Here is a 27103-nt window from a genome sequence, read left to right as displayed (position 1 = left end):
AGGGACACCCGGCCGCGAACATAGCCGCAGAAGAGGGGCAGACAGTCAGGTCAGATGACCCCCCTTGATCACCCGCTGCCCGGAAATGTTAATGGCGAACTTGGCCAGGCCCAGGAGCAGGTTCACGAGGAGATCCTCCTAATTCTCGACGCCCCCGCACCAGGTGTCGGTAGATCAGGAGCATGGGGCTCAAGTGCAAGCAAAACATCAGTAAAAGGTTCTTCAAGAAACTAAAAAAGGGGGAGCAGCCTACAACAACTAACATATACAAGGTCCACGGACTCTACAAGGTTGTAAAAGGTGGTTGTACGGGACTGCTGCGTGCAACACCCTCCACCCCAGGTCCCCGATAGAAAGCGGGAGGCACCTCCATAGAGGCGCGCCCCCCCCCCCCCCCCCCCCCCCACTGGGGACCTCCACTGCCGGATGGCAACAGGGCATGCCAGGGCGTGTCCGGGTGCCAGGCGAGGACAATAAAGTGAAGGGTGTGCAGCAGCAGCCCGTACAGGAAAACCCCCCTCCCCCGCCATGCTAAAGGACACAGAGGGCATTTCCCCCAAGTGACTCAGGTTGCGGGGCTGCAGCTCCTGAGGGAGGGTTTGGGGCTCAGGGCCAATGTGGAATTCCGTCTGAACAGGGTAACGCTCAGACAGAAGACCACCTCGCACCTGCAGCACCTCGAGGCCCAGTATGACGTCAGGGCCGAGCACAACTGTCCTGAGGTCTTGAATGGCATTGGCCTTGAGCCACACCTCCGACGCACGTTGCGCCAACTCCTGCAGGAGCATCCAGCCCAGTCCTCCGCCACCCAGCACGTCCCCGATCCTGGTCATCCCGGCAGCCACAGCCCTCCTCTCCACCAGCCACTGAAAAGGACGGAGGTGTGGATTCCTGAGCAGCGGCTCTCTGACGATAGCCGCTACTCCTGATGGGGGAGAGCTGCGTCGCAAGGTGACCATGATCCAGACTTTGATCAGGTCCTGGTAAAAGACAGGCAACGCCTGCAAGGAGCCACGAAGGCCGCTCTGCTCTATAAACAGGAGCTGCACGTCATAATTCAGGCCGTGCACCTGACGGAAGAAATATGTCGTCAGGGCACACCATCTTGGAGGAGGCTCAACATAAAGGTATCGCTGCAAGGCCTGAAGGCAGAAAGTCGCCACCTGTGTGCGTAGGCACACCAGCACCTGACCACCCTCCCTAAGCGAGAGACTCAGAACCTCAGCAGTGACCCAGTGCAGCCTTTTGTCTCAGAAGAAGTCGACGAGCATTCTCTGGACTTTTGTGACAAAGTCCGGGGGAGGGGTCAAAGTGACCAGCCGATACCACAACATGGCGGCGATCAGCTGGTTTATGACCAGCACTCGATCCCAGTAAGACAGCACTTCGAGCAGTCCTGTCCAGCGCTGCAAGCAAGTGGTGACTTTGGCCTCCTGCCAGTTCTCCGGCCAGGATTCCTCAGTAGGGCAAAAGTGGCCCTCCAGGTTGAGGAGGCTGGTCCTGCTCCAGGTGAAAGGCCTGAGCTCCCCGGTTAAGGGATCCATCTGCCAGTGACCGACCAGGAGTCAGGAACATTTGCCCCAGTTGACCCTGGCAGAGGACGCGGCAAAGTAGACCTCCTGGCACTCGCGCATCCTCCGCAGGTCAGCAGGGTTGGTGAACATGAGGAGCATGTCATCGGCATAAGCTGAAAGGACCACCCTGATGCCCGACCCACACAGAACCAATCCTGACAACCTCCTCCGCAAGACGCATAGGAAAGGCTCCACGCAGATATAATACAATTGGCCAGACAGGGGGCAGGACTGACGCATTCCTCTCCCAAAGGGAAGGGGTGCTGTTAGGGACCTGTTAAACTTCACTAGACAGCCTGCGGCAGCGTACAGCAGTTGGATCCAGGTGACGAAATGTGTCTCAAATCCGAATGCTCGCAGTCCCGAATGAATATTCGTGATTCACCCTATCAAATGCCTTCTCCTGGTCAAGGGACAGGAAGGCATTCGAAAGACAAGCCCTCTGGGAAAATGGATCACGTCCCGGACCAGATGGATGTTATCGAAGATTGTGCGGCCCGGGACGGTGTAGGACTGGTCAGGGCAGATCATGTGTCCAGCACGGTGCCAAGGCGAGAAGACATTGCCCTGGCAAAAATTTTATAATCTGTGCTGAAGGGGGAGACCAGGCGCCAGTTTGTAAGGAGGCAGAGAACCTCCTTCTTAGGCAGCAGGGCGATGACTGCCCTGCACCCCGAAAGGGACATCTCCCTGGTAGCGATACTCGCCCCCAGGACCCCCGTGTAGTCGTTCCCCAGGACATCCCAAAACTCCCTGAAGAACTCCAGGGTCAGCCCATCTAGTCCCGGGGATTTTCCCCTTGAGAGACCGTCGAGGGCACCAGTCAGCTCTCCCAGACTTATAGGGGAGTCAAGCTTTCCGGCTCCCTCCGGGCCGACCTGCGGCAGGTCCTCCCACAAAACTCTCCTCACTGGATGGATCCGGAGAGAACAGGGCAGTGTAATAGTCTCAGGTAATGGCCCTGATGCACTCCGGGTCCGAGACAAGGGATCCGTCGTCGGCCAGCAGTGTAAGGAGCTGCTGACGGACCCCGTGCCTTTTTTCCAGCCAGTAGAAGGGGGAGGCACGGTCCAGGTCCTTGAGGAACTGGATCCACGACCTCACATACGCACCCCAGGACCTGATGAGTTGCAGGTTCCGCAGCGCGCCCTTCTTCTCATCGTACACTGACCGCAGGGCCGGGTCCGCATCGGGCTGACGGAGACGTGCATCCAGTTCGAGCACCTCCTTCTCCAACTTCTTGACCCTGGATTTCCGCCTCTTTATCGACCCCTTCGCGTACTCCTGACAGAAAACTCGGACGTGAGTCTTGCCCACGTCCCACCATAGCCTCAAGGAGGGGGAACCTCCCCGCTTCCTTCTCCAGCCGGCCCAGAAACGACGGAACAAGTCCAGGAACTGCTCGTCCTCCAGCAACAGGTTGTTAAAGGGCCAGTACGCAGACCCCGTCTGAGCGCAGAATGGAGCGAGCTCCGCCCACACCAGACGGTGGTCTGTGCACGGCACCCATAGCACAGAAGCCGACAGAACGCAGGATACATACGCCTTTGAAATGTAAAGATGGTCGAGCCTTATCCCTCCGACTCCTGGTGTCACCAAAGTGAAAATGCTGGAGTCGGGATGAAGATGTCTCCAGACGTCCACCAAGTCGAAGGACCCGACCAGGTCCCGCAACTTACTCACACCTAGTGAGCGGTGCTGGGCACCGTGATGGTCCCGGGCCTCGAGGGTACAGTTCAAATCCCCCCCGAGGACGATGCACTCACCACGTCGATGGAGCCGAGATGAGTGGACACTTCCTCAAAGAAGCTTGCTTGCTGCTGCACGCCCAGGGGAGCATACACATTCAGAAAGTGAAGCGCCGCGCCCCCCAGGCACACAGTGAGGTGCAGCAACCGGCCTGGCACTGGCTCCTTGACCCCCAAGATCTCTGGCTGAAAATGTGGGGCCAACAAGATAGCCACCCCGCCAGAATTGGAGTCCAAGTGACTCATGTAGACCCCCCCTCGCTACTCCAGGAGCCACGTATCTTTGTCTCCCGGAACGGTGTGGGTTTCCTGCAGGAAGCACACTGTATACTTCCCATCCCGGAGGACTGAGAAGTTCTGGAACCTGCGCTGTGCGTCCCTGCTGCCGTGGATGTTGAGGCTGACTATGGTAGTCTTCATTGTTGGAAGTGTGTGCTACCACCAACTAATGCAAAGTGCAAGAAGGAGAGGACTATTTTAATCCTTCATCTCCATCAGGAGCCCAATGAGAAATGTGTGAACCGTCCTCTTAGCATTCCGGTCCAGCCCAGGGACCTTGGGGGCCTCATGGGTGGACCAGAACACAAGAGGAAAAGAATGTCACCGGTCCAGGGCCGACTGGACCCTGTCTCAGTGACCACGATTACTCACTAAAATATCCTGGTGTTTCCTAATGGGGTTGAGGGGAGAATCAGTAGGGAGCAGGTGGGGGGCACCAGGCGATCCACCACCTCACCCAACAACGACTCAACGTTGTCCCCGGTGCTCACCACCAAAACTCTGCCCACCTCCAGCTCATCGCCTCCAGCTTCCAACCCCTCCCCCGTATTGAGTACAGGGGCTGGTTCAGAGCAGCCAGTTAGCTCCACCTCCACCTCGATCCCACCCTCTGGATCAAGGGCAGAAGGGTCCTCTCTGGTCTTCTCTTGGGGATACGGGCCAAAGGGCGGCGGTGGCTCAGAGCCCCGCTCCCCCGAGGCACCGGATCGCCCGGTGAGTCCGGAAAAAGCTCCGGACCTAGAACAGAGGTGCCCGGCGCTAAAGTTTGGGAGAAAGCCGGGAGGCCTTTCACGCCACCGCCACCCAATGACCCAGCAGTCGGGGCCATGAAGGGACTGCTGCAGTCCCCTGGTGGGCCAGATGGCATCTCGGGGATACAAGATGGGTCGGGGTGGGGCATCACTGCAAGGGCGATACCCTCACTGACCCCCGAGGGGCCCTGCTCAGAGGACTGCAGCAAGGAGTCGGGGATTATGGCCTCCTGCAGAGGTCAGAGCGAGAACTTATGGGGCAGAGGCGCCACCTCCACTTCACTGGGAGAGGGGACAGACAGATCCGACCTCACGAGGTCCTCCCCCTCTGGGGCGGGCGGGGGGGGGGGGGGCGTCTCTTCCAGGATAGGCTGGGGGCTGGGGAGACCTCTATTTGTGAGACGCCTGCCGCTTCCTCCAGCCCCTCCAGACCTCCTCCCTCTGGGGTTTTGGCTGGTCTATTCTTTTTATGACAACCACAAGCTCAGGATCGCGGGCCCCATCACCGCTGTCTCCAGGAACCCGCACATGAACAAAGCCGGGCCCAGCACATGGTGCTGAGGCGCACACGGGCACGGGAGCACGCACAGACATGTCACAGGGGCTGGATGATGTTTTCCTCCCCGAGCCGGTGTTTGGAGATCAGGGTTGGTTTGGGGAGTTCAGGGGGTTTGGGGGCAGGGGTGCGGCACCTCCACATGGCGGGTCTTCCTCCGCACTTTCTTACGGTGCAGGGTCTCTTCCCCCCGCCTCACTGGCAGGGCAGCCGAGATGGCGGTGGCTGCCCGGCAGCACCTCCCCTTGCGAGGAGAAAGATGGAGTAGTAGCACGGGGAGGAGTGGTGGCGGGGGCAGGAGCGGCAGTGCCAGCCGTGGCCACCTGAGTGACGTTGGTGGCGTTGGAGGCGGGGCAGTTCTTTTCGACACGCCCCACCTCCTTGCGGTCATGGTACCTTACGCTGTCCACCGACCAGAATACGCAGTCGGCAGCCCCCTCAAAAGGTGACAACAAACCTCCCTTCTGTACACTCCTCCCAGGCCAGGCGAACAAAGACCTGCTGCTGGAAGGAGTACATGTGGTGGAGACTGGGCTTCCTGAGGCCAAGCGGGATCAGCACTACCCCAGACCTGACCTCCCCCAGTTGGTGAAGGTGGGGGAGGAGGAGATGCTCACCGGGAATGAACAGCGGGATGTTGGATGAAACAAGCCTCTCTGTGGTGGCCTCAAGAAGATCCACCGCCAGGCAGGTCCTGCCTACGGTGAACCCATTGGCCGGGGCCAGGGTGAACCGCCGGCTCAGACCTCAGGGAGAACACCGCCTTCCCATACATGCACAAGGCTAGAACAATGGCCGAGGAGCTGACAACCCTGGCCAAAGTCTTCACGCATAAGACATAGGAGCAGAAATTAGGCCTTTTGGCCCATTGAATCTGCTCCGCCATTCAATCATGGTTGATAAGTTTCTCAACCCCATTCTCCCGCCTTCTCCCCATAACCTTTGATCCCCTTACCAATCAAGAACCTATCTATCTCGGTCTTAAATACATTCAATGACCTGGCCTCCACAGCCTTCTGTGGCAATGAATTCCATAGATTCACCACTCTCTGGCTAAAGAAGTTTCTCTACATCTCTGTTCTAAAAGGTCTTCCCTTTACTCTGACGCTGTGCCCTCGGGTCCTAGTCTCTCCTACTAATGGAAACATCTTCCCCACGTCCACTCTATCCAGGCCTTTAAGTATTCTGAAAGTTTCAATCAGATCCCCCCCTCATCCTTCTAAACTCCATCGAGTATAGACCCAGAGTCCTCAAACGTTCCTCATATGTTAAGCCTTTCATTCCTGGGATCGTTCTCGTGAACCTCCTCTGGACCCTCTCCAGGGCCAGCACATCCTTCCTGAGATACAGGGCCCAAAATTGCTCACAATCTTCTAAATGTGATTCTGACCAGAGCCTTATAAAGCCTCAGCAGCACATCCCTGCTTTTATATTCTAGTCCTCTCGAAATAAATGCCAACATTGCCTTTGCTTTCCTAACTACCGATTCAACCTGCAAGTTAACCTTAAGAGAATCCTGGACTAGGACTCCCAAGTCCCTTTGCACTCCAGATTTCTGAATTCTCTCCCCATTTAGAAAATAGTCTATGCCTCTATTCTTCCTACCAAATTGCATGACCTCACACTTCCCCACATTGTATTCCATCTGCCACTTCTTTGCCCATTTTCCTAACCTATCCAAATCCTTTTGCAGCCTCCCTGCCTCCTCAATACTACCTGTCCCTCCACCTATCTTTGTATCATCTGCAAACTTAGCCAGGGTGCCCTCAGTTCCTTCGTCTAGATCATTAATGTATAAAGTGAAAAGTTGTGGTCCCAACACTGACCCCTGTGGAACTCCACTAGTCACTAGCAGCCATCCTGAGAAGGACCCCCTTATCCCTCCTCTCTGCCTCCTGCCAGACAGCCAATCTTCTATTCATGCTAGTACCTTGCCTCTAACACCATGGACTCTTATCTTACTGAGCAGCCTCCTGTGTGGCACCTTGTCAAAGGACTTCTGGAAGTCCAAGTAGATAACATCCATTGGCTCTCCTTTGTCTAACCTACTTGTTACTTCCTCAAAGGATTCTAACAGATTTGTCAGGCATGACCTCCCCTTGATGAAACCATGCTGACTTTGCCCGATTTTACCATGCACTTCCAAGAATTCTGAAATCTCATCCTTAATGATGGTCTCTAAAATCTTACCAATGACCGAGGTCAGGCTAATCGGCCTGTAATTTCCTGTCTTTTGCCTCACTCCCTTCTTAAACAGGGGGGTTACATTAGTGATTTTCCAGTCCTCTGGGACCCTCCCTGTCTCCAGTGATTCCTGAAAGATCACCACTAACGCCTCCACTATCTCTTCAGCTATCTCCTTCAGAACTCTGGGGTGTAATCCATCTGGTCCAGGTGAGTTATCCGCCTTCAGACCTTTCAGTTTTCCTAGCACCTTCTCCTTGGTAATGGCCACCATACTCACCTCTGCCCCCCAACTCTCTTGAACTTTGGGATTGTCACTCGTGTCTTCCACTGTGAAGACAGACGCGAACTACCTATTCAGTTCCTCCGCCATTTCTTTGTTCCACACTACTACCTCTCCAGCGTCATTTTCCAGCGGCCCAGTGTCCACTTTTGCCTCTCTCTTACTCTTTATATATCTAAAAAAAACTCTTGCAATCTTCTTTTACATTACTGGCTAGTTTACCCTCATATTTAATCTTCTCCCTCCTTATTTCTTTTTTAGTTGTCCTCTGTTGGTCTTTGGCATGTTTCTACTGTCATCTCAGGGTGAATGTAGCTCTTTAACCCCATGGCCCTGTTCAGGTGGAACGGTGACTGGGCCACGGGAGCAGCGGAGGCCACAGAAGCAGCCACTCTTGTATAGGTCTTCTTGGTGGGCCTTGTCACCGATGAAAGCGCCACCTCTACAGCCACCCTGGAGGGCCTGGCCCCCGGTGACTCCGTGACAGCCATTGGGGGGGTGAGCCACACTCACTCCAAGCTTTGCTGGTGAGAGCAACATTTGTAACAATGGGAGAGGTGGAAATAAGGATTACTCTCTCCTTCCTGATGGTGTGTAAAGATAGAAAGGAAGGGAGAGAGGGGGAAAAAGGAAAGGGAGACACTGGAGGGGAAAGGGTAATGGGTGCAGAGTGGGTGGGCGTCGCTGGTGGAGTGGAGTGGTTTGGGGTGGTGGGGGCCAACTATTCTTCCCATATAGAGGGAGGGCGATGTCTTTGCCAGGCAGCCGGTACTGGCACACGGAAGTCAGGTCCATCCCTGTTCACCAGGCAGCATCTGCTACCTGGACTTAGATACGGGCAGGGCAAGAAGTCAGGGGAGGGAGGCAAGATGTTAAATGGACACACACGATCACCCCTTCTCCCCGAGTCCCATCAGTCATCTTCTTCTTGCCCCTACAAAGCAACACAGTCTTCACAGCCCCCGCCAAACAATAGTCCAGACACCCACCACAGATGTAATGAGAAACGTTCTTGCCTCCTGGCATCCCTGTCTTGCAGCACCTCCTCTCTCTCTGTCCTCTGATTCTTCAAGCCTCAGGCCTTGCAGGCCCCAGGCCCATGCAGCCCCAACAATACCAGCAATAGCTTCTAGTGTCCCTTAAGCAGCAGCAAAACCAAAGCAGCTTGGAAAAGTCCAGAGGAATATGTTGGAAAACGCAATAGTAGCATCAGGGTGTACCTCTCCCAATAGCCGCAGCCACAGCCAGCACACTGCACACATCAACAGCTCCCACACCGGCAGCAACAAGCTGCACCTGAGCTCAATCAGGAAGCCGTAAGCTCCACAGTCTGGGCACGGGTGTTAATCACTTGTATATTATGTTCGTTATTGTCAATAAACTCCCAGGAATGTACCCCTGCCTATGGCTCCTTGTTCTGATAAGCAGTATTTGTGTCATTCAGATGTGAATCAGTTGGGTGGAGTGCGGCGGAGGTGGGTGGGGCTTTGGGCAGCCATGCAGCGCACTAAACTCTGGCCATCTGTCTCTCTCTCTTTCATTTTGCAGGAGGACTACATCAGAATCATGGAGCCTGGTGATCTAGCTGTACGCCTTGTGGCTTACTGAAAGCAAAGACAACGGAGATGAGAGCGACTGAGGCACCTGGCTGGGCAGAGGGAAGAGCAGCACCCTCTGGAAAAAAGGCCAGCTTGGGCTCCCACACACACCACTGAAGAGCCAGAGTGAGCTGTTGCTGGTCGGTGCCTAGCTAGACCCAGGGTCTGTAGATGCTGCCTTTCATTCCTGCAGATGACCAAGACTGCACATGTCTAGAGGACTGGTCAGTCACATCTGCCAGCTACTGCAGGATTTGGGGACTGGAGGACATCCACTGCCAGTGGCTGTGAAAGTGACCACGACACTCAATTTTTACTTTGTGGCTCCTTTCAGAGCTCCACAGGTGACCTCTGTGGGATATCACAAGCCTCCACCCACAAATGCATCCATGAGGTTACAGATGCCAGCTTCGCGAGGGCACAAGATAAAGGCAGGTGGTTCAGTCCAGGGCCTCTTCCCTGTGCTTTGCCAAAGTGATGGTCCGACCTCACACTCCCTGGACACATTACTGATGTCTGCACCTCAACGTTGCTTGTCATTGCTGCCGGAATGTCGTGGGCAGGCTTCACAGAGTTCCGTCATTCTCTCTGTGTGCTCTCAGCAACTTTAAGGTGGGGCTGACCCCCATCTCTTCAGCATCTGTGACCAGTGATGCTGTGCTCCTGAAGGGCTCAGGTGATGAAGGCGAAAAAAGGATCAGATGCTTTTAAAGTTTCATGGCTGCATCTCTATGATATGATTCTGATCATGGAGCGCAAGTGAGCTGCCCTCAGCCAGACAGGAGTCAGACATTCTCAGAGGCAATGTGAAGATCTATGGAGTGTCCTCACTGCATGTCATCATCATCCTCCTGCAATTGAGCGACTATTAGGGCCTCCACTGCATCTCCATGACAGGAGCATCCTCATAGAGGGTATTCGCACTGCCATAAGTCAGACTGGAGTCAAACGTTCATAGATGCAATGTGAGGATCTATGGTGTCTCCTCACTGCAGGTCGTCATCATCCTCCACAAATCTAGAAGCTATGAGGGTCTCCCGAGCGTGCTCGCCTCGTCTGACCAATGCAAGGGGCTCATCCCTGTCATCACCACTGCCTTTCAGGACTTCTTCACCCTCGTCCCCATAGGCATCCTCCTCATCGGAGGAGAACTACAGCTCCTGCATCTCCTCTTCATCCAGTTCCTCCCCCGTTGCAGCACCAGGTTGTAAAGGGCCCAGCATGCGACGACGATGCGTGACACCCTCTGTGAACTGGATTGCAGGGCTCTACCAGACCAGTCCAGGCACCAGAACCTCATCTTCAGCATCCTGATGTTCTGCTCCACCAAACTGTGAATTGCAGCATGAGCCTCATTTTACCATCGCTCTGCTGCAGTCTGAGGCCACCGCACGGGTGTCATCAGCCACGTCCTCTTTGCTAGCCCTTGTCTCCGAGGAGCCATCTCTGCAGCTTCTGTGGACCCTGGAAAACTTCAGGGATCTAGGACCGATTGAGAATGTAGGAATCGTGCACATTCCCTGGAAACTGTGCACAAACCTGCAGGATGTATTTGTGGTGGTCGCACACCAGCTGCACGTTCAGCGAATGGAATCCCTTGACATAGTTGACCGTGTGTTGCGATGGAGATCTGAGTGCCACATGAATGCAGTTATGGCACCCTGCACCTGTGGGAAGCCTGACATCTGGGAAAATTCAATCGCTCCTGCACCCTGGCTGTCCTGGTCCTGGGCGAAATGCCCTCGCGAAGCTGGCATCTGTAACCTCATGGATGCATTTGTGGGTGGAGGCTTGTGATATCCCACAGAGGTCACCTGTGGAGCTCTGAAAGGAGCCACAAAGTAAAAATTGAGTGTCGTGGTCACTTTCACAGCCACTGGCAGTGGATGTCCTCCAGTCCCCAAATCCTGCAGTAGCTGGCAGATGTGACTGACCAGTCCTCTAGACATGCGCAGTCTTGGTCATCTGCAGGAATGAAAGGCAGCATCTACAGACCCTGGGTCTAGCTAGGCACCGACCAGCAACAGCTCACTCTGGCTCTTCAGTGGTGTGTGTGGGAGCCCAAGCTGGCCTTTTTTCCAGAGGGTGCTGCTCTTCCCTCTGCCCAGCCAGGTGCCTCAGTCGCTCTCATCTCCGTTGTCTTTGCTTTCAGTAAGCCACAAGGCGTACAGCTAGATCACCAGGCTCCATGATTCTGATGTAGTTCTCCTGCAAAATGAAAGAGAGAGAGACAGATGGCCAGAGTTTAGTGCGCTGCATGGCTGCCCAAAGCCCCACCCACCTCCGCCGCACTCCACCCAACTGATTGCCGGCTACTTTGCCCAGTGGACTGCATGCTGTGCTCTCAGCTCAGGCACAGGCATTCTCCTAACCCACACTGCAAGGCTGCACTGTTAGCTTGAATCATGGGGGAGACTGGTCCAAACCGGGATGCTGACGTTGTAAGGGGTTGTAAACACCTCCACCAGTGACTACTCCATGGCCAGCTTTAGCAAGGAGATTGGACAACATGTGCAGCCGTCCAACTGTTCTGCAGCCCACTAAAACACTCATTACTTTGCAGTCTGTGCCAGAGGGGTGAAAAGCTCTGGAGCACTTGGCACTTTGGTGCCTCTGCATTGCTTGATTGTGCAGATAAAAGAGGCCTGACTCCAATCATATCAATGTGGCTGTACCTGAACTGTCTCAGCTGCAGAGGAATGGTCACTTTATATAAGGTGTCCCTAATGTGTGGACGCTTCCCTCACCCACACCCCCCAACCCGCACGTGCTTTTATGCTGCCTTCAGCCACAGGGCAGCCCTTGCCCCAACACTTCAACCTTGAAATTCAGCAGGTAACCCGGGCAAGAACGCCGCAACATTACAGGTTCCCCTCAAAGTGCAGCCCGCCAAGTACACGGCTTTTGTATGCTAATGGGGGCAGGGGGCCAGGCGGGGATGATTCCAGCTGGCTGGCCTTATAACGACATGCTGATGTATTACAATGAGGTTCCCGACATCGTGAAACCGATTTTTGGCCTTCTCACCGTATTGTCCACTCACACCACCGAACACGCCCGACGCCAGCAGGCACGGAAAATCCTGGCCATTGTCACCTCTGCCTCAGAAGATTAAGGGCTTGACTACAGCACATAACCAAGGCTGAACGTTCAATACAGTACACAGGGAGTGCTGTATTGTTGGCGATGTCATCCTCTGTCAAAGGTCTCAAGACACTATTTGAGGAAGAGCAGAGAGTTTCCCCAATACCCTGGTTAAAATCCACCCTAAATCAACAGCGCCAAAAAAATCTGAGTGGTTATTTGCCTTATTTCTTAGTTGGAACTAAACAGCTGCTACATAACAGTCACTGCTTATTCTAAATTAATTAATGGTGTGAAGTCATAGAGTCATACAGCACAGAAACAGGCCCTTTGGCCCATCATGTCTGTGCTGGCCATCAAGCACCTATCTATTCTAATCCCATTTTCCAGCACTTGGCCCGTAGCCTTGTATGCTATGGTGTTTCAAGTGCTCATCTAAATACTTCTTAAATGTTGTGAGGGTTCCTGCCTCTACCACCCCCTCTGACAGTGTGTTCCAGATTCCAACCACCTTCTGGATGAAAGAATTTTTCCTCAAATCCCCTCTAAACCTCCTGCCTCTTACCTACAATCTATGCCCCCTGGTTATTGACACCTCCGCTGAGAGGCAAAGTTTCTTCCTATCTCCCCTATCTATGCCCCTCATAATTTTGGTCCCTCCTCAGCCTTCTCTGCTCTAAGGAAAACAACCCTACCCTATCCAGTCTCTCTTCTTGGCTGAAACACTCCAGCCCAGGCAACATCCTGGTGAATCTCCACTGCACCCTCTCCAGTGTCCAGTGCAATCACATCCCCTCCTATAGTGTGGCAACCAGAACTGTACACAGTACTCCAGCTGTGGAGTAACTAACGTTTTATACAATTCCAACATAACCTCCCTGCTCTTATATTCTATGCTTTGACTAATAAAGGTAAGTATCCCATATGCCTTTTTAACCATCTTATCTACCTGTGCTGCTGCCTTCAGGGATCTGTAGACATGTACACCAAGGTCCCTCTGATCCTCTGTACTGCCTCGGGTCCTACCGTTCATTGTGTATTCCCTTGCCGTGTTGGTCCTCCCAAAATGCATCACCTCACACATCTTAGCATTAAATTCCATTTGCCATTGCTCTGCCCATCTCACCAGCCCATCTATATCATCCTGTAATCTAAGGCTTTCCTACTATTTACAACACCACCAATTTTCGTGTCATCTGCAAACTTACTGATTAAACCTCCGTTATTCACATCCAAACCTTTAATGTACACTACAAACAGCAAGGGTCCCAGCACCAATCCCTGCTGTACATTGCTCATCACAGGCTTCCAATCGCAAAAACGACCTTCGACTGTCACCCTCTGCCTCCTGCCACTAAGCTAATTTTGGATCCAAAGTCTTTTGAGATATTTCAACTTATTGCAGGCTCTTGCTGCATTAGCCTTTTACGCACATCCAGTTGACCCCTCCCCCAGCCCCCACCCCTCCCCCAGTCTTTCATTCCCTCCTGCAGCACCGCACCATTCCTTGGGCTCACCGCTTGACCCCCAAGGCTTTTGGGGTCTACTGCTCAGCTCTGACTAGTCTCATCGCCCTTGCTCTCTCTCCAATGCCCGTTCCCCTCCTTGCCTTTGATAGATTTTTCAAATTATGAAGGAGAACAGAAGGGGTAGATTGGGAGAAACTATTTCCACTAGTTGCGGAGTCTGTATAGTCTCAAAATTAGAGCCAGGCCTTTCTGGGGTGAAGTTAGAAAACATTTCTTCACACAAAGGATGGTAGAAGTTTGGAACTCTCTTCAACAAATGACAGTTAATGTTGGGTCAGTGGTTAATTTTAAATGTAAAGTTGATAGATTTTTGTTAACCAAGGGATATGGGGAAAAAAATCAAAGATCAGCTATGATCGCATTGAATGGCAGAACAGTCTTGAGGGGCTAAATGGCCTATTCCTGTTCTTATGTTCCTAAATTGTTCTCAGCAGCTGCAAAATTGAACCTAGCCACGCTGCTTAGCATTGGTGTTTCAGTGTCTCTGCCAACATCTGTCATGGGTTTGGAGGATGAAGAAGATTTCAGGCAAGAGCACGAAAGGCAGGTCCCCTGGCACCTCAGGCTCCAAGACCCAGCTCAGGAACCAAGATATCACATCTAGATGGCTATGTCTGAGCAGACCTGCCTTCACTACTGCTGTTTAACAAGAGAGGCTATTACTGAGTTATGTTGTCTACTGAAGTATGGCCAGCAGACAAGATTCAGCAGAAGGACAGCCCAGCCTGTTGCCATGGGAACCACCACAACATTAAAATTTTCTGCCACTGGTGACATTGCCATAGAAAGCAAACTACAGTTCTTCAATGCATCCAGTAGGTCACAGAAAAACAGGAAAAACACCTTGTATCCATTTTCCCCTGTAAAATAGCCAGCTACGGGGGAAGGACACATCATTTTAGTTAGATGGCAGGCTTTCCTAAAGTGCAAGGTCACATTGAAATGATTTTCCATCAGAGCCCCTAACAACACACCTATGACATCTGGGGCAGAATTTTCCATTCGGCATGTGGGCACATGCCTGACGTGCCGGAACATTAAATGACACGCGATGACATCGGGTGTGCGTCCCAACATCATCGCAAAGTCGCACGATGTTTCGTTCGGCAGGTGTGAGCCGGAGTCGGCTGCGCACCCACCAATAATTGATAGGCCTATTAAGGCCATTAACCAGAATTTTATGCTGCCCGTCCAACCTTACAGTATTTTAGGAAACTTCATCCACGAGCGGGATGAGGTTCCCTAAAGCTTTTACAAAATAAATGAAAACTTTCTTGGAAAAATAAAAACATGTCCCATCTCTTGTGACACAGGCTAATTGAAGCGCTCTTTGCACACATGCATGAAAACGTGCTGGCCCCGACTCTCCCTCTTCCCCCCCGCCCGCACAGGTAGGGCTGAGCACTGCTGCTCATGATCCACATCGGGCGGGCCTTAATTGGCCCACCCACGTGAGATCGCGATGCCGAGCCGATTGCAGGCAGCAGGCGGCTCCGTGACTGTCCCCACCCGCTCCCACCAAGCCCGCCCAACGAATGGAAAATCCTGACCCTAGGAATGGAACAGTTTTAATTCCAGGCAAAATTGAACAGGATAATGCTCGTGATTCTGCAGCAATCCAGCAACAATCATGTCATGTCCATTTTACATACTGTTTTAAGTTGCCGGCAAACTGGGCAAATGGCTACTTGGGCACATATGGTTATTCTCTGGAACCCAAGCTGCTAACTCTAGTCAGGAACTGACCAAATGAAATGCAATGGAGCTGATGCCTCCTTGTAAACTCTGGTGGAATTACAGTTGGCAGGCTAAACTCAGATTCCACTGTCTGGACAGATCAGCTGGGGCATAGCCCCGTAATAGTGTAGAAAATTATCAGTATACACTGCATCCTTCATAACTGTGCAATATAGAGACGGAAAGCACTTCAACTGGAGAAGCAGTGGCAACAGTCTACAACCTTGGGGCAGGGGGGAAGGAGGAAGGCAATGAAAAGCTGCGTAACTGGCCGCATTAATATATTCTGAGGTAGCTTAGTTGGACAGAACTTGAATATTGCTGAAAAGAGACATAAGAAAAAAGCAAAGCTTTTTGTCTTGCACTCACTAGGACAAACACAAGAATGCCAAATTTCAAACGATCACAACAATTTATGCTACAGGCGGAAAGGGTGCTGGTTAGTTGGCTCAGCAGCCAAGGTGTTGCCATGGAAAAAGCAACAGGGAATTTATAGGCTCCCCTAGGTCCTGGGTAATTTTTTCAAAGTGTTAAGCTTGAACATATTCCTTTTGCTTGCAGACAATGCGTCCCTGCTGTGGAGATGAGTTTTTAAAATTTTTTCGGAATATGGTAATATTCTGTAAAGAAGGCTGTGCGTGTTTGTGTGTGTCCATGATTAATTAAACTAAGGGAAGGTTAATAAAGACAACTTGTCTCTGGGAAATGAAAGATGGAAGGAGCTGGATGCATGCATTTGTAATGAGAGGCTATGGTGAAGTTGTATTTCAAGTAAATTGGTTGGGTTTGAAATTTGCATTATAAGTAGGGACTTGACTTTTCAGCTGTTAAGTTTCAAGTGGGAGTTTAGAAATGACGAGGGACTTTTACAACTTACAAAGGTTTCATAAGTAAACAAGGGAAGATTATTAAATTTTATTTGACCTGAAAGTGGAGGCAATAGGGAAACATAAAAGATTTTTATATTTTGGAAAAGTTGAGGTCAAAGAGGTGCTTAGGACAATGGAATCTAAGATGAAAGGGGAAAAGGATATTTAAGGAAAGATGAGTTTGTGTGGCTGTGTGGGGGAGATGTCCTGAGACCTGATCTGTGCTGGGAGAAGGTGTGAAAGTTGTGAATTTGAAGCACCCATCGTGTTTTCAAGCCTGAGAAGTCTTTGTTTTCAGAAGCTGTCTGTTTCTGAGCCTTTCTTTTGGATTTTCACAGCAGTGTGGAAGACAGTGAGAAGTTATGTGGTATACCTTTACTAAAGTGACAGCAGTTTTTGCCTTTGGTAATATTACTATATTTTTATGGTGAAAAATTTATAAGGGAGCTGTTGCCAAGTAGTTTACCTGTGTGTTCTGACCAGGTGGGTTTTTTTGGGGGTGTTTTGTAAGACTGTTTCAATTGTGTAACTGTAATCTTATGTACTTACTTTTTTTTCCTTCTTGTTAATAAACCTTTTAACATTTTAAAATCCCTAAAGGTGTTACTGGAGTTATTTGCCTCTGGGATCAGTAGCTTTTTCTCCTTGTTTTCAAAATACAAAAAAAAAGGTTATGATCAGTAAGACAGGTTTGCCTCTGGGATCTGGCTCGCTTAGAAAATAACATCAGCTGTGGTCATAGCAATGTGTATGAATGTACATCACTTCTAGCAGGCATAAATGAGCCACATTACCAATTTGACTGATTATCTTAAATTGGCTGTTAGCTTAGCTATTAGCACACTCAAGATTATTCAGTAAGTGCTGCCCAATCACGGAATCACATCTAGCAGTAGATCTTTTGTTTTGGGTTTTGCAAGCATGGGCTGGTTACTCTGGTTAATCACCGCTGCCTTTAATATTATATCAACCTGCATCCCACCACCCGTAACCTTCATGAACCTTTTTGACAAATCTACAGAGTGCACTTCAAATAGGGTGAAGCCACTTTATTTCCCAATTTGTGTCCTGTCTGCTTGTTAATGTGTAGTTCTGTGGTTCTTCCTCTTGAAAGCGTGTAATTTTTCTTACTTCTTCCCAGACTTGTACTCCTTCTTATTGCCTCAATGGAAGGAACGTGTGTTTTACTTCTCAATGGAGGCCTTGTAACTCCATTGTAGCAATCTTCCTACTGGGCCGTAAGATGGCCTCACAGTTGTCACCAGTACTTAGCCCACTACCTCTTCTGCAGTACTCAGTGCAGTACCAGTTTAGGAATATCACAGTGGGCACCAAGAATAGGCGACAATATATGTTGTAACAATATATGTGCACTGTAATACTGCCTCATAATAAGAAGTCAAATGTTCTGAGATTTGTGTGTTTTTTCTTTGTTTAGAAATAAGGTTGGAGGTCCTTTTTTCAAAGAATTCAGTTTCTTCTATACAAAAGCAAAATACTGCAGATGCTGGAAATCTGAAATAAAAACAGAAAATGCTAGAAAATACTCAGCAGTTCTGGCAACATCTGTGGAGAGAGAAACAATTCATGTTTCAGGTTTCGGTTTTATTTCAATTTCTTCTATGCTTCCTAAACAAACTGTTGCATATCTTCTAATACATCCTTGAAAGAATGGTGTGGCCTGTAGACCCTATTTGAAAGATACAACGCTCATTGTGTCCTTTGGAGGAAGCAAGTCATATAACCATTGTATGATTCTAAGTGACATGAACAATGAGTTCCTCTTTCTCCTGCTCTACCTTCATCGTGAAATAGATGCAATGTCAATAGTGAACCTCATGGTCCAAGGGGGTGTGGAGTGGGGGCAGAAACAGATTTCCCTGTTGAAACTGCTGAAAAGCTTTCAGAATTCTTTTGAAGCAACAGACCTGAGAAAAGATTTTTCCAATTATTTTGCTCATGGCTGATATTTCAGACAAAGACCTGGACTTTAACCTGGGGCAGGTTCTGAGTTTTGGATGAGATGTGCATCTTTTGGCCCTGGTATGTTCCCTGCCCCTGCCTGGAAGTCAGCCTGTTTGACAAGTTTGGCTTCCAGTCAGGCAAGGAGTACTCCAGTGCAGGATACAGGATGAGGTCTGATCCTGATGGGGGTCTATTCCTGGTAGGAGGCGTCCAGTGCCCTACCCCAGTGGGGTCAAATTCCAATCCTGGGGGCCATTGTATGGGGAGCTCTGATGGGGAAGAAATTAGGAGAACGGGGCAACATTTCTCCTCCTCCTTGGCCACATACAGTGCTGTGAAGACACTTACCTTCTCCCCAAAGCTGCCCTTGCCTCAGTTCAGCTGTTGGGTTTCCCAAGGCCACCCACGGTAAAACCAGCAAAGCAGCTTAAATCAGAGGGTACTAGCCTCATTAAAATCTTTAATTTGCCAACCCACCTCCTGGGAGTAGCTTGACTGGCCTCCCCTAGTCCCACCTCTGTAAATGCCAGAGGTTGGCATGTCAGAGGCAGATCAGGGCGTGGATTCAAATATTTAAAATTTTAACATCTGACCTAGACCCAATTCACCCTTTATTGTGTGTGCTAAACCAACTCCCCGATCCCCCAACTAAAGTCTTTAGACATTCAAGGCTTGTGAAATCAAACCATTCCTCATTTAGCATCTGGTGTAGGTAACTTACCACTCTTCTCTATACTAAAGTCAGGAGCAATTCTGCTGAAAATGAGAGAATTTATGGGCTAGCTTCTTTAACCTTTAATATAAAGAAAGAGCTTTCATTTTTATAGCACTTCTCATTATCTCAGTTTATCCCAAAGCGCTTTTCATCCAATGGAATATTTTCGATGTGCAGTTACTGATATAACATAAGATACTGCAGCAGCTAATTTGCACCCAACAAGGTAACTGCAGTGCGAAAAATAACCAGGTAATCTGTTTAGAGATGTTGCCTGACAAAATAAATGTTGGCTAGGACACTGGTGAACTCCCCTGCTCTTCTTCGAATACTGCCTTTAGACCTTTTAGCTGAAGGAGTGAACAGGGTCTCAGTTTAATGTCATATCCGAAAGAAGGCATCCAACTGTGCAGCAGTCTTTCAGTCATTCACTGAAATGTCAACCTAGAATATGTTACCAAGTCTCTGGAGTGGGTGTTGAGCCCACAAGCTTCTGACTCAGAGGTGAGAGTATTACCACTGAGCCATGGCTGAAATCTTATCTGTGTGTGTGTGTATGTGTGTGCACCACTTTAGGGATGACTGCATTTTCTGCCAGCACTCAGTCAATTCCACCTACACTTAACATGTACGTTGGATGAGATGCAAGCCAGACGTATTGTATCTTACTGACATCCTGAGTTCTTACCTGCTATGTCAGAACCACAGCACTTGTACCTAAAACCAATCACTGCATTTCAGGCCCAAAGTAACCTCACGAAACCCATTTTCAAAATATGTAGTAAAGGTTTAGAATATATACATTTAACAAGCCACAGAAAATAATTTCTTATTTTGACACTTTTTCACCTTTAAGTAGTAATATTGTGACTGTGCCTACAGAGGTTGTTAATTGCTTCACACCCACCTGCCATCCAGGGAATAACAGTGTAATCAACCAGTTGTACTGTTCTCCTGGAGTTATGTCCAACTCTTACTGATGCTATAGCAGAAGAACAGAAAAACTAATGTGGCACTTTATGGCCAGAATATCTTTGTCTCAATCACATTAAACATACAGTTGCTACATATTATTAGTATTGCTATATTTGCATTTGTTTTCTTGAGGGAGTTTTAGGATGCCAATGAAGTTGTGTACACACTTGTAAGAGGCAGTTTGCTCACTCACCAAGACTGAGTGATCCTCAATACCTTGATGATCACTGTTTTATATCAATGGAATATCATTAAGAACTTTTTACAGCCATAACCTATAGCCCCCTGCTCGCAGCCTGTGACCTGTGTGTGTCCGTGTGTGCCTGTGTTGTGCATAATTAATTCCTGCTGTGGTTGGGCCAAGAATTAGTAGTTTTCTGCAGATGATTCATGCAACTGATACCTTGAAGTTGAAAGTAGATTTATGAAATATATATACATATATAAAGGTTGTCTTTGGTCATGATGTGCCAGAAGGTTTGTGGAACAAAAACTATCTCGAGAGAGCATTTGAACTGCAAAATTATCGTAACAACAAATCTCAGCTAATGTGACCATAAATGGCAAGTAGTCCTAAGAAACAGTAGTCCTTAGGCTACACATAAGAATCCTTCAGAATGAGAGCTAGACAAATCTGCAATATTAATTACCTCTGTAAAAATTAAGGCCTAGATTTTTGCCATGACGAAGAGGCTTTCTGTCATTTCCCATCTTCGTGGGGATGGGCCTGGAGTTGGGCTGGGGTTCAAAGATGCATGATTTGCTAAGGCAGCTGGCTATTTAAATCACCAGCCGCCTCCACTGAAGTGGGATCTTGGAAGGCCAGGAATGTGAAACCCAGAGTGTGCAGATTAGAACAGGTAAAAGGAGGTCTGAACTTTGTGGATTCGTTTGGGTAGCCAGGGTACGCCTTGAAAAGGTAAGGTACCCCTTTGGATAGGGTACCGGGGCACCTTTGGAAGAGTAAGACACCCCTAGAGATTGTAAAAATTAAACATGATTAAGCAATTTTTACGCACAAATACATTGGAACTGTCTGGCTATCAAAGAATTGTCCAGTTGTCAGGAAACTGTCAAAGCTGTCAAGGAAGTATCAAAGCTGTAAAGGTAGTGTCCTTGAGGGTAAGGGAAAAGGGTGGTGGGTAGAGGGGCATGCATTGGCATAGGGCATATGAAGGGCTAAGGGTTGGCATAGGTTGGTATGGATAGCACATAGGGAATGTATAGGGTTGATGACCAGAGGGCTGTTTTTTGTTTTAATCATTTTTATTTATTTACACACTGTGCCAGTGCACAGAGCAGACCTTCCACCCAGCTCACCTCTCCACTCGTTCCGAAGTCACCCACCCTGACTCCTATTTCAGCCTGCCCCTCCCCCACCCCTACCTCCATGACTGAACATCAGACCTGCAGGCGGACATATTTAAAGATTGGGTTTGCACACAAGAGCAATAGGTATGTGGAACTGACTCCCAGTAGAAACAGTTGCTGTTGTATTAATTAATTATTTTTCCAAGGAATTGGGTAAATATTTGGTTAGGAATGGGATTGCAGGTTTTTGAAATCAGGCTGGAGAATCACAGGCTGTGCATCCATGATTTTCCAATATGCTCTGGCAGTGGGCACAGTTCCCTGCCCTAGTCCAATAGAAAAAAATCCACATCCGCACCCCTACATGACTAAATGTTCCAAGGAAAGTTATGATTTGGGTGCTGCAGGCACTAAGGAATGCAAGCAGTTAGAATCGAATAGCAGAGATGAATGAATCTATTGGATCTTTACTTGGATATGTTTGGGGTTCAATGAGTGTTTACGGAGGAATTGCCCTCAAGATTAAATAAATGGGCTGAAATTTGTGATAGAGCAAAGCCTACATGATCTGCAAAAGAAGGCTCGATGGGCTAAGTGTCCGATTTCCATTTTTTCAATTTATTTGTTCATGGCATGTGGGCATTGTTGGCTAGGTCAGTGTTTATTGCCCATGCCTAATTGCCTTTCAGAAGGTGGTGGTGAGTCGTCACCTTGATTTAACTTTCAGGGAGTTGAAATTTGAAATCTAGATCTCATTGACAATGCATAGTGCTGAAAATCGAATTCTCTTTACCCATAAAGTAGGGTAAATATAATAAACTAGCCATGAGGATTGCAGAGAGAAATTTTACAATATTCCACATGTCTGGCCGATGTAAAACATGTTGACATTTCAACAATAGTATAAATATTACAGATTGGAATGATGTTTGCATCCCGGGATGAGAACGTTTTAAAGTGAAAACAGAATTATCTAGTAGAAAGTCACTGTCACTTTTTGTCTGTATGCTCCTGTGAAACATGTTGGGAAGTTTTATTTTGTTGTCTGTAAATGCAGGCTATTGTAATATCATTACTACTTTGTAAGAACAGAGGAGATATGTTTGTATGAAAGAAGAGAATCCATTCTAAATTTCAGAATGGAATTCCTTCACTGACAGCTCTCTGCTCTACGAGGCACTGAACTTGAAACTGTCCTTAGATTGCCCACAATAAAACTAATCCAGCCAAGGAAAATTTGAAAACATATGGGTTGATTCAATTCAGTTGAGTTTAAATTCACCAGCAACTACTGACTCCAACAATATTAGAATTGCACGCTGCTATCTCTGATTATGGTATTACATATTATTTTTATGTGTGCAGTGGCTCAGCAGTCTGCCACTCCAGATGCTAGAGGTGAAAGACAATCAGCCCAGACAGATGGAGTGAAAGTCCATTCTTTCTGCCGGCTGTGTTAAGGCACTCGTGAAGTGGAGCTGGGAATTTTGAAGCCGCTTCATAACAGGAAAGTTTCAGAGTTTTACGCTGACCTAATTTGGTGCAGTTTGGCAGTCTTAGAGCAGAAAAAGGGTGGCTATCCTGAAAAACCAAATATTTACCTGTGTACAGTGGCCTTAATGTTAGAGCAGAGTGGAGGGAGTTTTATTGTAATATATTTGAACCAGGACATACTAATATTTGATGAGAAAGTTTTCCATTCTACCATTACCAAGAGTCTGCATTTTGTTTGCAAATAAATTATTCTGTGAAATCTTTTTATTAATTTCAAATAGAGCATAATGACTTGTGTAAAATTTCAGGGCAATGGAAGAATGTAGTGAAAGGATCTTCAGTGAGATGTTTACTCATGATGACCATTTTATTAAGCACCCTTTCTTTGTATTGAATACTGTAGTTCGTGTTGTGTATTTGCACAAGGTTTATGTTCTCTTTTCAAACCACCAGAATTTGGTAACAGTGCATAAGACTCATTTGATTGTGACACATGCTTTATAAATGCTATTCCTCAGAAGACCAAAGAAAAATTAACCCAACTGTCTGCAGTTTATTGGTAAGGGCTTGTAGCTTTTATCTACAATAATCTTTTTCCTTTCAAGCAGTTGGAGAGTGGCAGAGGATGAGGTCCAGGATGTTTGACCCTTCTGCCAGCCACTATTGTGATCTGCTCCACGGTTTTCAGTTAGACCATCAGGTGGATTATTCCACACCAGGAAAGCAAAAGCAAAGCAGCTATTATCCATCTCACCTCTCATCCAAATACCCTTTCTATAGATTATTAAGAAGTAGCATTAGCAGTAGTAGTGCTGATGTAACCCAGAGCTGTCAGGTTTTCTGAGCACTCATATCAAAGTGGGCAACTGATGCAACAACATGGAAATGAAGAAAGATTTAAATTTATATAGCACCTTTATGTCCCCAAGGTATCCCAAGTTACATTTGAGGTGTAGTTATTGTTGTATTGTGAGCAAATATAGCAGCCAATATGTACCAAGCAAGGTACCACAAACTGGAATGAAATTGAGCTGATCATCTGGAAAAGAATATGCCATGTTTTCTATATTAAAATTAATGTAACTTGTAGAATTAATGTTTGTTTGCTTTTTCTCTCTGATTGCGATTAGGGTGACCCTGGATCATCAGCTGCTGGAATAAAGGTTAGATTGGTCCTTGTTACTGAAGTTCTAGGTTCTGTTTTTTCATTAGCTCTGAACTTTGTTGAATGATTACTGGTTCCAAAGATCATTGGGTGAATTGTATCTTTCCTTTCTCTGCAGGGTGAACCAGGTCAACCTGGGCATCAGGGACAAAAGGTAAGAGCAAAGGAGAAAAGCATGAGACTGCTTTTTATGTTTTTTTTTCCAATATTTATACAATGAGTTTGTAAATGGGATAATCTTTGGGCAGGAATTAACTTACTTTCTGCATTGCTCTTGCATCTGCTGATTATCCAGGTGGAAAACTGTAAAGAAAGAAAAAGAAATAGAATTAACAGTGACGTGTTGGCTTAGGCTTTTCAATCAATGCCCAAAGATAGACAGTCCATTAAACAAGTAGTTAGGAATCGATCAGAACATAACCATTAATAGACTGTGATGCTCCTACTAATATGCTTGATTGTGTCATCTTAACCTGCTCTAATCCTGAATGCTTCACTAAAATACTAAACCCCTTATTTTTTACATTCTAAAAAATATGAAAAGGCATTATTCTGATGATAAAAAATCTTGAAAATATCTAGCGAGCCAAAATTTAGGAAGCACCTTTTGTACTTCCTGATTATCTCTGTTCTTCACCTATGCAGTATTGTACTTGCTCAGACAGCCACCTGTGTGGGTATGAGTACAATGGAAGATGTGTTAAATATTTAAAACCTTCCTGACATTTCTTCAGCAATTAAGCCACAACTTTTCTCTTCTCTTGATTACTGCTTTTTTAATAGTTATTGGTGATCAGGTTTATATTATCTTGCAAGGAAGATAAATGAGGCTCGTGTTTTCTTAAATTGTTAGTTATAGATTTGTCTAGTAACTTACCTAAACAAAGCTATTTGTCAGCTGTCACCAATAAAATTATGTTTGTTATTCATGGACTGAAAAGTGACATTCAATCCTGTAGTGTTTTTATCCAAAAGCAAATGATGGAAGCATGGACTATTGGGAATTAAATACATGCTATGTGACAAAGAGCAAATACTGATTGAAGTCAGATACTGGGAATATAATGGATACAAAAACATCAATTTCTGAGTTGACGTTACATTCCTTTTCTGATGATGAATAGGGTTTCCCTCATGAAGGATCATTGAGGGTCATTTTGACTTTGTGCAAGCATGTAAAGCAACCAAAAGCAAATCAGCAGAATGTTTTACAACTCTTCAGATTTCAATTTCCATTGAAATCCCTGGAATATACATGATGTGTGAAAGAGTGCCCACTCACTATCACCTGTTTTATACCACTGCACAAAGTCAAAACTACCCCCATTCATTCTTATAAATCCCAAATGAATTATTAATACATAGATTGTTCTATATATAAGATCAAAGAAATTTACAGTTTGAATTTTGTTCTGTTGAGTTTTTTTTTAGTATTTCATTTTCATTTTGAAGCACTTTCCTCTCCTTTTCAATTTCCTTGCACCATATCCCACTCCTGTGCCTAGCCAGGGCTCTACCAATTTAATTGACAAATAGGTAGTGTGAGCCAATTTTTTTTTGGCATGGGTAATCACCGCCTTTCCTCCAACTCCAAAGCCCACATGCAGGCGGTTGAATCTCTGGAGTGATATCCTCTTTTGTTGCTCTCATTCCCCCGGGATGCATCAAACCTCAGCCTACTGCTCTCCACTACTGACTTTGCTGAAATCAGTCAGCCTATCTTTTGTGGACAGTTCTGATCCCAAACATTTCCTGTTGCTCTTTGGCACAACCTATAAGTAGATTCGCCAGCATTTGATAAATTGATCATGAATGCTTCATAAGTGAGGTATAAAGATAAGAAAACACCAATCTGCAGAGTTGTAAAGTTTTGAAAGCTATGTATGTTTCTTTCTTGCAAATGTATCATTTTATTAGTATTGTACTTAGGGCCTTTTCGACAGATCCTTTTTTTATGCAATCCCCTTTCACTTGGCCTATTCAATATTTTCTTGTTATCACTATGCTGTGAATAATTTCTAGTTAGTCAAGCAGCTGTACTAAATTTGTGATGATATCCTATATGTATAGGGCATTTCCACCCCTCCCCACTCTCGTGATGTATGCATCTAAGTATATATATATTTCATATATATAGAACCACAGCAAAGTAGACCAACATTTCCCTGTGTTTGTCCAGCACACTTTTATTACAGAGGTTCATACAACAGTGCAGGTCACAAATAAAAAGACAAAAAAAATGAACATTGGAAATCTGAAATAAAAGGAAACACAAACTACTGGAAATGTACTGCACTTCATTTGGCAGCTGAAACAGGAAAGTGAGGTTAACAGTTCAGGTGAGACACTTCATCACCAGTTTTGATGAAGAATCACATTCAGAACATTAACCTATGATTCTCTTTTAGATGCTGATCAACTTGCATTCCCACCATTTTGTGTTTCAAAAGCAGATTGCAGATATCAGTTGCAGTGCAGATTAGTGACAACATTGCTGGAGTTATTCATAGTTTGAACAGGAATACAATCATAACAAGAATAGTCTAGCGTCAGTCACTGAACTTTCGTGAACTTTCACATCAGCTAATCAATGTGGTATGTTAGGCATTCCACTGGCCATTTAGAAATCAGCACATGTTTGAGTAACTTGATGCAGTAGCAGTTTGTGCTGGGATCTTACTTGTTGAATCTTGCAATGTTAATATTTGAACAATTGCAATTTTGTTTCTGTGATGCATAGACAACAAAATACTTTCTTGCTTTTTTAAAAGAAATGTTTTCTTATACTGGTGATGCCCCTTCGGAATTCAGAAACAGAAACCTCTTTTTCAGATCCATGTTGAATAAAAGAACTCTCTGTAGTCAGTAACTCCATCAAATCATGGCAAATTGTACAAAAATTCCATTAAAAACTGCAGTAATGGTTCCCTCACCAACTCAGTGAGTGAATTCACCACTCGGTATGGTTCTGAACAATACAGATCTGAAACTCATATGGCTGATCTCTGCTAAATGCAGCCATGCAATGTTACAATTGGCCTCTGCTTCCTTGGTCCAGAGAATGGGAAAAATAAAATATATTCCCTCTCCTGATTGCTATTCAGTGTTCCCTGTAAAAAAGCATGCTTTTTAGAATGTCAGATAAGGACGTCTATAGTCAAATGATTTGCGGACACTTAACGTCTGTTCACACATTAAGAATGGTCACTTCGGCAAAGCACTGACAAGTTGTCGCACCTTGTAGAACCATAGCGCAACAAGAATCAAGGCCTTCAAGGGGAGGAG

At 47.2% G+C, this 27103-nt stretch overlaps 1 protein-coding gene across 1 annotated transcript in view; it reads left to right on the top strand.

The window, feature by feature from the left end:
• Positions 1 to 27103, top strand: part of LOC121274566 (collagen alpha-1(XXV) chain) — a 161765-nt gene that overhangs the window by 56310 nt on the left and 78352 nt on the right. Inside the window, exons 9-10 of the mRNA XM_041181932.1 lie at positions 23784 to 23816; positions 23937 to 23972. Coding sequence (XP_041037866.1) covers positions 23784 to 23816; positions 23937 to 23972 — 69 coding nt within the window. The remainder of the gene's footprint in view (positions 1 to 23783; positions 23817 to 23936; positions 23973 to 27103) is intronic.

Source organism: Carcharodon carcharias, chromosome 1 (genome assembly GCF_017639515.1).
Source record: "Carcharodon carcharias isolate sCarCar2 chromosome 1, sCarCar2.pri, whole genome shotgun sequence".
Classification (NCBI taxonomy): Eukaryota; Metazoa; Chordata; class Chondrichthyes; order Lamniformes; family Lamnidae; genus Carcharodon; species Carcharodon carcharias.
Note: the sequence above shows the minus strand (reverse complement) of the source record. Positions and strands in the feature narration are given on the sequence as shown.